General features: G+C 55.5%; 2 protein-coding genes across 3 annotated transcripts; one reads left to right on the top strand and one right to left on the bottom strand.

Annotated features, from left to right (window-relative positions):
• The first annotated feature begins 1,764 nt into the window (after positions 1-1,764).
• On the top strand, positions 1,765-3,033 carry PPP1R35 (protein phosphatase 1 regulatory subunit 35). Its single transcript, XM_060078231.1, has 4 exons — positions 1,765-2,121; positions 2,202-2,454; positions 2,535-2,671; positions 2,783-3,033. The coding sequence occupies exons 1-4, from the start codon at positions 1,885-1,887 to the stop codon at positions 2,954-2,956; spliced, it is 801 nt and encodes a 266-aa protein (XP_059934214.1). The 5' UTR covers positions 1,765-1,884; the 3' UTR covers positions 2,957-3,033.
• A 470-nt stretch (positions 3,034-3,503) lies between these two features.
• On the bottom strand, positions 3,504-8,237 carry MEPCE (methylphosphate capping enzyme). Of its 2 annotated transcripts, none has more exons than XM_060078885.1 (4): positions 5,969-8,237; positions 4,526-4,744; positions 4,222-4,348; positions 3,504-3,947 (listed from the first exon to the last, which is right to left on the bottom strand). In XM_060078885.1, the coding sequence occupies exons 1-4, from the start codon at positions 7,640-7,642 to the stop codon at positions 3,871-3,873; spliced, it is 2,097 nt and encodes a 698-aa protein (XP_059934868.1). In that variant the 5' UTR covers positions 7,643-8,237; the 3' UTR covers positions 3,504-3,870. The 2 variants fall into 2 exon arrangements, with proteins under 2 accessions (XP_059934868.1, XP_059934869.1); XM_060078886.1 differs by having other exon boundaries at positions 3,856-4,103.
• Between the last annotated feature and the right edge of the window lie 1,212 nt (positions 8,238-9,449).

Below are 9,449 nucleotides of genomic sequence, written 5' to 3'. Positions count from 1 at the left end.
TGCATAACATCATTGATTTTATATTTGTATGTTTTTTCTCCTATGCCAAAATTCCAGATCTGATAACATCAACATAATTATGTTCTATCCTACCCATTTTCACTTATTCCCAACAATATGACTACTGAATATAATTTAAGATTTTATGGCAGTTAAAATTTTTTTAAACAGCAGTTAATTTTGTCTTTAGGGTAGATCTTTTGGATGTATAACTAAATTACTGTGTTTTTCAAGTCATTCAGAAGAGTTCCCATCTGTGTAGTTAGTTAGTTCCCATCTGTGTAGTAAATATACATTTAGGTTTATTTGTTTCATCTTACTTTCAACTTTTAGGGACTGATTTTTAAAAATTAATTTGTATCATATAATCATGTAAAACATATAAGTTTCCAAAGTCACATATACAAAACGAAGTATACAGATGGTCCCTTACCTGTGATGGTTTGATTTACGATTTTTCAACTTTATGATGGTGTGAAAGCAATAAGCATTCAGTAGAAACCATACTTCAAATTTTGAATTTTGATCTTTTTCCCGGGCTTGCAATGTATGGTACCATACTGTCTTGTGATGCTGGGCAGAGGCAGTGAGTTGCAGCTTCCAGTCAACCTCGTGATCATGAGGGTAAGCAATGTGATACACTTAAAACCATTCTGTACCCACTTTCAGCACAGTATTCCATACATTACATGAGATAGTCAACACTTTATTATAAAATAGGCTTTGTGTTACATGATTCTGTCCAACTATATGCTAAATTAAGTGTTCTGAGCACATTTAAGGTAGGCTAGGCTAAGCTATGATGGTCAGTAGGTTAGGTGTATTAAATGCATTTTTGACTTAACGATATATTTCTCTCAACATAACCCCATCATAAGTGGAGAAAGATCTGCAGTAGAGGGAATGGGCATACTTATTCCTGACTTTAGCAGGAAAGCCTCTAGTTTCACCATTGAGATTCTCGAAAACTTTTTTGTAAAATATGGGTAACACCATCCATTCTATCTGATCTTCCACAGCATTTCTTGGAAGATAAAGTATGTGAAAACAAACTTAAAAGTGACACAAAAACACGCCTGTTGACTGTTTACGCATTTTGGGAGAGCCTCAAAAGTCTTGAACCCAACTTAGTACATTTTACAGAAGAAGAAACAGAGGCTCACAGAACTGAGAGGGCCTACCCCAAGGAACATTAGGGAATGAGGCGAGAGCTCCCGTTTCCTGCCCTGCAGTCCGGGATAAATCAACGGAGGCTTTTTTTAAAAAAACTGTACTTATATGCAGATATTTATTTTTTATATAGATGAATATTTTAGTGGATCTTCGAAGGGTTATAAGTCACAAAAGGCCGCAAGGCTGAATGAGGCTGCTGTCGCCCAGGCAACCACGGTCGCCTAGAAGGGAGTCCGGAGCTGGAGTCAGCAAGCCTCGCCCTCACTCAAACTGGGAAGCTCCGGTCAGAGCTCGGAGGCGACGGAACACCCGGAGATGCTGTGGAGGCACCGAGTAGGGAGGTCCAGTATGGGGACGCTGGACAGTTAATAGGGAGGACTGACACACTCTGGATTCCAGCGGAGGCCAGGTGTTGACGATTGGATAGGGAAACGACGCTGTAGCGCAAGTTTCTAAATGAAAATGGTCCTAATGAGGACCCGTAGAGCTGCCAAGGGCTTCAGCTCTAAAACCCCGGTTTGTGGGCGGAAGCCTGCCGGGAGGCGGGGAGCGGGGCAACGGAAATGACGCTTAGGCGCACCAATAGGGCGGGGCGGGCGCTAACGGTTTTCGGTAGCGCCGTCTTAAGAGGGGCGGGGGAGAGGAGGTGGCGAGTCCGTGTCCCCTGACCCTTGGCCCCCAGCGACTCCGCACCCCTGCAGACACCCCAAGATGATGGGCTATGAGGAGTCAGAGCTGGAGTCGGTGGAAGGGGGAGAGGCCGTGGCTGACCCAGGGCCACCCCCAGAACCCCGAGCCCCCGAGCCCGGAGCCCCAGTGCCGGAGCTCGGCCTGGACCTGAGCCTGAGCCCTCTGTCCGAGAGCCCCGGGCGCAGGCGGTCGAACTGCAGCCCGGGACGGCGGAAGGGGCGGGCGGACCGGCGGGGCGGGGCCCGCAAGGGGCGGCAGGTGAGCTGGGGGAAGGCCTGGCCGCTAGCCCGCCGACGACCCCGCGCCTACCTCTTCACCGCCCCGCTCTCTGCTTCCAGGTCCGCTTCCGCCTGGCGCCGCCCTCCCCGGTACGGTCCGAGCCGCCGCCAGCCGCCGCCGCACCGAGCGAGAAGCCCGCGGCGCCGCAGGACCTGGGGACGCCCACTCAGCAGAGCAGCCTGGCCCTGAGCTTCGAGCTGCAGGCCGCGCGGGCCGCAGCCGGGGGCCAGTTCGATGCCGCGAAGGCCGTGGAAGAACAGCTGAGAAAATCGTTCCAGACCCGCTGCAGCCTGGAAGAGAGCGTGGCCGAGGGTGAGGGGGGCAGGCGGCCGGCCGGGCGCGGGAGCGGGGGTGCGAGGCGCCGCTCACTTCCGCCCCTCCTGCGATCTCAGGGCTGAACGTACCGCGCTCCAAGCGGCTCTTCCGAGACCTGGTGAGCCTGCAGGTGCCCGAGGAACAGGTTCTGAACGCCGCGCTGAGGGAGAAATTGGCGCTCCTGCCGCCGCAGGCCCGAGCCCCGCCTCCAAAGGTGAGGGACCTGGGCTTGAGTCTCCCCTACCCCGTCCCCCCTCCTCCCCAACTGCCAGAGGTTCTGTCCCCTCCCCGAGGGTAACCTTGCTTTGTGCTCCAACTCCAACAGGAGCCACCTGGGCCAGGGCCAGACATGACCATTTTGTGTGATCCAGAAACATTATTTTATGAATCTCCACACCTGACCCTGGAAGGTCTGCCCCCTCTCCGGCTTCAACTCCGGCCCCGCCCTTCAGAGGATACCTTCCTTATGCATCGGACACTGAGGCGATGGGAAGCGTAGACTTGGAGGCTCCCTGGATTGCTAGTTCATATTTTTTTGTTTTTAAACTATGAGAATAAAGTGGTTTTGCTAACAAATGGGACTCTTCTTGGGAGCCTTGAGATGGGGTCAGGCCTCAGGTTGGAAGCTGCCAGAAAGTCAAGGTTTTGGCCCTCCTTTAAAGGAACTTGGTAGTGATGAGAAATAGAGCAGGCGGGTGGTCTGGTCCTAAGAGTGCCTTTTTCTAGTTCCACTTGGACTCCACGGTTAACTTTTCCAAAGTTAGCCTTGTGCCCAAAGCTTACGTAAAAAAATTTTGTCAGTGTTGTTTTGGGGGAGGATAGATGGATTCTTCAAGTTTCACATCAAAGTTCACATACCCTTTTTTCCTGGCCTAGGGTTCTGTACACTTGTGTGTGGGTCTCGTTAGCATTCAACAGTCTTCCCAACCATTGAAAAACCTGCCCTCTTCCTTAAGACTATAGTTTGGGCAGAGAGGAAGCACAGGTTCTACCAGGAGGCACCGTCCCCACCCCCCACCCCCAAACTAGAATGTGCCAGACATAGGTGTGTGGGCCACTGCCCTAAACATCAAGTTTATTGTGCTGTTCTCACATTCCAAACCCAACCCCCTCTCTCAGTGAGGGACAGCAGAGGGAAGGATTTTCACAGTACCTGCATGCCTCCCCAGCAACGTCCCCCTCTTAACCCTCAGTCCATCTATCCGTGGTCCACTGAAACGCAGCTAGGGACAAAGGCCGAGGAGAAATGGGAACCTCTCCTTGGGAGAACAGGAGGAAGAGGCTAGAGAACTTGATACCCCCCACCTCCCATGCCCTCGGAGAACAGAGGGCAGCAAACAGTCCATGCCATCCAGCCCAGTGGGCTAGGGGAGAGGAAGATGATGGTGACTCCAGCACAGCTGGGCTTGCTGCTTAGGTGCCAGAGGTGTAGGGAAGAGGCTGGGGCAGCAACACAGGAAAAGCTTTCTCTGCAGATCCAGGAGAGGAAACTATTTTTGGAGGCAGAAAGAAAAGACCTTGGGATACTTTCCTCTCCCCCCCCAGGTCCTCTGGAGCAGCGGGCAGCTTCACACTTTCTGTTCAGGGGGCCACTTAGTGGCTGGGGGAATGGGCCTTGTGGAACAGGTACACAGGACGCTGGAAGCCTGAGGGAAGAGTGTGCAATCAGGAGGGGTTTTGGCAGGACCTTAAGACTCCACAGGGTCTGCACCCTGCACCAGGACTGGCCTCCCTTCCTCCCCCAACAAAATAAGCCAGCCTTACCTCTGGAGGTGTTGTGGGGTGTGGCCACAAGCTCATAGCTGGAGAAGCCCACCTCTGGGGATGTCAGGTAGGAAGTGAACTGCTCTGGCTTCAACTGAATTCGATAGTAGTTCTTGTAGATTGTTTCCTAGGGAGGAGGGCAAGGGATCACTTTAGCTCGTTGCCTTCTCTGCTGGTGGAGGATGATGCCCACCCAGGGGGCCTTTTCACCTTGTTCAGAAAGTCCTCTTTCTGCTTCTTTGAGGCCTTCCTTGCCTCAACTAAGGGAAGGATAGGCCCAACTTCCACAGAAACCCCAACTCACCGTGAGAGTCTTTCTCCTGCCGTAGGATGACCAAGGCTGGGGCTCCAGGACCAGGATGCCCCCAGGATGTAGGTGCCGGTAGATTCGGCGAAACATGCGCTTCAGCCCCTCGTCTCCCCAGTTGAGATGCACCCACTTGGTGAGGCTGAGGCAGAGCACCACATCGTACTCGGGTTTTTGGGCCTCCACCAGCTCGTCTCGATCCAGCACGTAGTTCCCCTGAGCGCAAGAATTGGGGGTGAGGGCAACAGAGGCGTGAAAGCCACTGCCCCCTCACAACCCACTCTGCAGCCTCACTTTAGTCCTTGGCCACAACCTGCTTTGACACTCCTCAAAATAACTCCCAAATGGTACCCTGTTTGAGTCTCATTTTCTTGCTTTCTATTGGCGGTAAGCCAATCAAACATAAAAAGGGAGCTTGGGTAACTAAATTGAGCAAATTATCCACGAGATCACCAAAGCTGGGGTCAAATTGCACAGAAAGAATGGTGGGGTTTTCCCAAGACCCTGTCCACTACTTGTTCCCACCCCACAGTCATTAAGCTGAGAGATTCACCGTTATGCAAAGGGCTCCAACCCAGGTTTGAAAGGGAGACCTGTGGGTTCCTTCCCTGTAGTTGGGACTGGCAAAGTTTCAGGCCTATTCTTTTTCTCCCAGAGAAATGAAGAACCCCATCCCTCAGGAAACCTTTTCTAGATGATAAGCTCATTACCACCCTCTGCAAAGTCCAGTCTTCTAGGTTGTAACCCAACACACTGCCAACTATTCCTGTAGCTGGCCTAACTGGAGCATTTTATGGGAATCCACCTGCAGTCAGGGGACAGACACTGACGACATGGTACTCTCTCCTGCTTCCCCAAGGTACTCTTTCTGACACTTCCCCATCCCACCATCTAGGGTCAGTGTGGAGATGACCTTAGGCCAAGGTGCTTAGGTTCCTGGCCACTGACAATCAATTCTGCATCTAATGCAAATAAGGTCCCTATCAAAGGACAGAAACTGTAATTAGTCAGCCACTACCCTAATCCTCCCCCCCCATCCCAAGACATTCCATATCTGAAACCCATCCCTTCATGCACCTTCAGTAGGTTGGAGGACAAGTTTTCATCTGGACCACATCCTCTAACGGGGAAGGTGGACAGGTCTGGATTACAGTACTGGCCAAGAGCAGGGCAAGAGGAGTTTGCCCCAATTCTGGGGCTTGCAGTCATGAGAAAGGACTCCAAGTAGAGCCACCGCCCCCGCCCCCCCCCAGGTTATAGGGGGGAGACACACCCAGTGGAATCAATCGCAGATTCAGATCCTTCTCTGGAGGATTTGGTTTTCCTAGGGAGGGGTGCATGCACAGACACCCTCTGGGTCATAACCTTTCCCTGCCATGTTCCCATTTTATCTCATCTTCATTCCCGGCCCCTATCCCAAGAGCCTGTGAACCCTCTTACCGTGACGAAGACGACATTGTTGGGGAAGATGGATGTGTCTGCTCCATCCAAGGGCACTTGGGGTGCAGCAATGGGACCCCGGCTGGCTGTCAGTGAGGCTGGGAAGTAGCTTCTCTTTCGGACGGTTGTGGTCCCTTCCTCACTCTCTGCTCCTGGGGCCCCGTCAGAAGTCTGGGGTGGCAGACGCAGCTCTTCGGACAGGTAGTGTCGGATGTTTTGGCGGGCCGAGTGGATGAGCTGGGCATCAATATCCAGGCCCACCATGCGGGACGGGCCCCACTTACAGGCAATGCTCAGGGTCAAATGGCCCACATTGCAGCCCAGATCTAGGACGTCCCGACCCCGAAACCACTCAGGCTTCAACACCCGAAGGCGCCCGTCCTCACAGGAAGGATTGCGGTACCCATAGTACTTGCAAAAATTCCCATACTGGAACTTGCACTGTTGCTTTTTGAAGCCCGCAGCAGGTAGTGGGTGGAGGTGGTGGCGGCCTCCCCCACTCCCTCGGCCCTTTTCCCTGGGACCCTGGCCTCCACCCCTAGCCCCTGCCTCTGACTTGCTGGAAGTCCTGCGACGTTTGCGATGTCGTGAGGAGGAAGACGAGGGTGCAGAGGTAACTGAGGCAGCTGGAGGGGCTGAAAGGGAGCCTGAGGGACCCTGTAGGGCAGATGGAAGGGGAGACACGACCTCATCCCTGCAGTTGATGGCTGTGTTGAGTTCATAGGGTTCGGGGGCGTCCCGGTTCTGGCCTCTATGCTGCTGCTGCTGCTGCTGCGGGGTGCCCTCCCCATGGAGTGAGGAAGTGAGGGGGGCTGTGGGCAGCACGGAGTGGCTATCATTCCCTCCAGCTGCCTGCTGCTGCTGCTGGTGGTGCTGTCCCCGGTGTCTATGCCGCTTCCGACCAGTCTTGAGTGGCGAAGCAAGGACTACTTGGGCCTCATCAGTGCAAGTATTGAGACTGAGAGGGTCTGTAATATCTTTGGGGATGAGGATCTCCACTGGATCTCGCCCCTTGGCCGGAAGTGGGGATGACTTAGGGGTCTCCGCATTGAGTGCGCGGCTCACTTCCTCATCCAGGAGACTATTCAGGTTCAATGGATCAAAGATATTGCCCCCCAGGAGGAAGTTGGAGGGTAAGACAGAGTCACAGTCCGAATTGACCCGCCTGCGCCTCTTGAAGGCCGGATGTTTGAAGCCTCCACCACCTCCCCCTACATTACAGCTATTTCTCCTCTTGCCCCCACCTCCCCCAGGGGGCCGGTGGGGCTGATAGCCATTACGGGGTCGAGGAGGAGCAGGGGGGCCCAGTTCTGTTCCGCCCCCTCCCCGTCGCTCCTCCCCCACGTCCGGGGGAGCGGCTCGCCCGGGGGGATCCGACAAGCGGGCCTCCGCGTGCGACTGCGCCTGGGGGCCGCCCCCTCGTTGCTGCTGCGACTGACCGCCCCGAGGGGTGGATGCAGCCCCGGGGCTCTCCTTGCCGGCCCCAGAAGCCGGGGATCCCGCCGAGTGTGCGCGCGGGCCCGGCCCACGCTGTGTTCCGCCGCGGAGCTCCCCGGAGGCTGCCTCTCGGTGCGGTTGCACAGTGGGGCCGCCCCCTCCGCCCGACTCATCTTTGAGCGGCGGCGGCGGGGCCGGCACCAGAAACGGCTCCTTCTCCGCCGCCATCTCGATCATTTCCTCCCCTTATTCCGTCCCAGTCGAGGGCAACCGGGGGGACCGGGGGCTTAACCCTCCTTCCTAGACCCCGCTCGCTTCCCCCCCGCTTTCGCGAGTGCGCGCGCAGTTCTGCTCTTCTCCCCTAGTCTCGCGCCCAAGCGCCTCCCCCGAAGCGCGCCCTACTCGCCCGCGAGACCAAAACAAGATGCCCGCGAGACCCGAACAACTCGAGGAATCAACCGCGCGTGCGCCGACCCCTTTCTCCACTACCACTACCGCTTCGCCGCGAGCGCGCACTGCTGGGGCGCGTTCCTCTCGCCCTGGAATCACGCATGCGCACTCCGCCACCACCCTGGTTGCGCGCGCATCGGAGTACGAACCAACTTAACGGCTCCGGGAGTTTAAATATAGCCCCTCTCAGCCCCCCCAAAAGCCCACCACCCCAAACTGACACCCTACTTCCCTTCGCAGCTATGTCCGTCCCTACTGATATCCTTTGTCTCTGCCGCGCGATCCCACCCACCGTAGGCGGGGGACGGGGAGCTGGTGTGAAAAGGTCTCCTTGACACCCGACCCTTGTTCCTGAGGAATGAGTCTCAGCGGTCTCCGCCCGGCTCTAAACCCAGCAACCTCCCCACCCCGCCTCCTTCCTCCCCCTAGCGGGCAGCGCCTGCGCACACCCTTTTGGGCTTGCGCGGGTAGATGCAGCACGTGCTGGAGATGACGCCCCGCCCGCCGCCCTAGGGGCGGGGACCGTTACGTTTCTTCCTCAGGTTTGGTACACGCATCATGCGTCAGCACGACTCGGAGGGGCGTGGCTAAGGAACGGGGCGGCCCTCATGAATTATTCATGACCTGGTTGCCCCCTGTGTCCACCTACTTAGAAGGGCTTCCGAGGGAGCAGAGGGGGGAACCTAGAAGTAGGGGAGGGGAAGGAGCGGAGCGTACTGCCCGTCTTCCTACTAACTGTTCACAGTATAATACGACAGGTCATTTTAACTCACCCCCTGGAAAATATTCTCTGCTGAACTGGAAAAAAACTACTAAAACAGGCAATGTTGTCCAACTTCCTCTTCCCCCGAAATGGCCGAGTAGTTCTCTCGCTCCTCCGCCTTCCCCCAATCGCAATCACCTGGGGATACTACGCCCTCCTCTCCGCCTCCCCACCCACCGCCCGGACACCAACGCCTCCGCCCACCACCCGATGTCTGCGCACGAGCCCCCGAGCCCGCGGAGAGCGACCCCGACGCCCACCACAGCCACCAATAGCAGTACACCCACCACCACCGCCCCCTCGTACGCAGGGCTTCCCGAGCACACGTTGCGGCTTCGCGCCGCCTTATATAAAAACGAATGTGGGCGGAGAAGAGGCTTTGGTCTGCTTTGGGGACCCCCCTGCCTCAGTCAGTGGGGAAGAAGCTACTCGACGGCCTTTCCAGAGGGTGCTTGGTGGCTCGTTCTCCTTGCCAACAGCGCTTGGGGTGCGGGTCCTGTGGCTGAGAAGAGGGAGGAAGAGGCGAGAATGGGGTTAAGGATAGTCTCAAAATAAAATATCAAAATAAGGGCATGAAGGAGACTAAGTGGAAGAATGGGAATCAGGGCACGATTCCCAGGGGAAGGAAAAGGCAGTCTGGGGCACAGAGTAAAGTTAGTAAAAGGAAGATGTGCATCTTGAACGATCAGGCGCTATTGCTGCCACCTAAAAAAAAGTGAGGCCAACGAGGATTATGGGATTTGTAGTTTTACAGGGTGGTCTGTTGGAAGATGGCGGAAATAACTCAGCTGCGCAGACGCAGAAACCGATTCCAGCTGCGCATGCGCCTTA

Source organism: Mesoplodon densirostris, chromosome 16 (genome assembly GCF_025265405.1).
Source record: "Mesoplodon densirostris isolate mMesDen1 chromosome 16, mMesDen1 primary haplotype, whole genome shotgun sequence".
In the NCBI taxonomy this organism is placed as follows: Eukaryota; Metazoa; Chordata; class Mammalia; order Artiodactyla; family Ziphiidae; genus Mesoplodon; species Mesoplodon densirostris.
The sequence above is the reverse complement of the archived record's forward strand: the minus strand, read 5'-3'. Positions and strand labels throughout refer to the sequence as shown.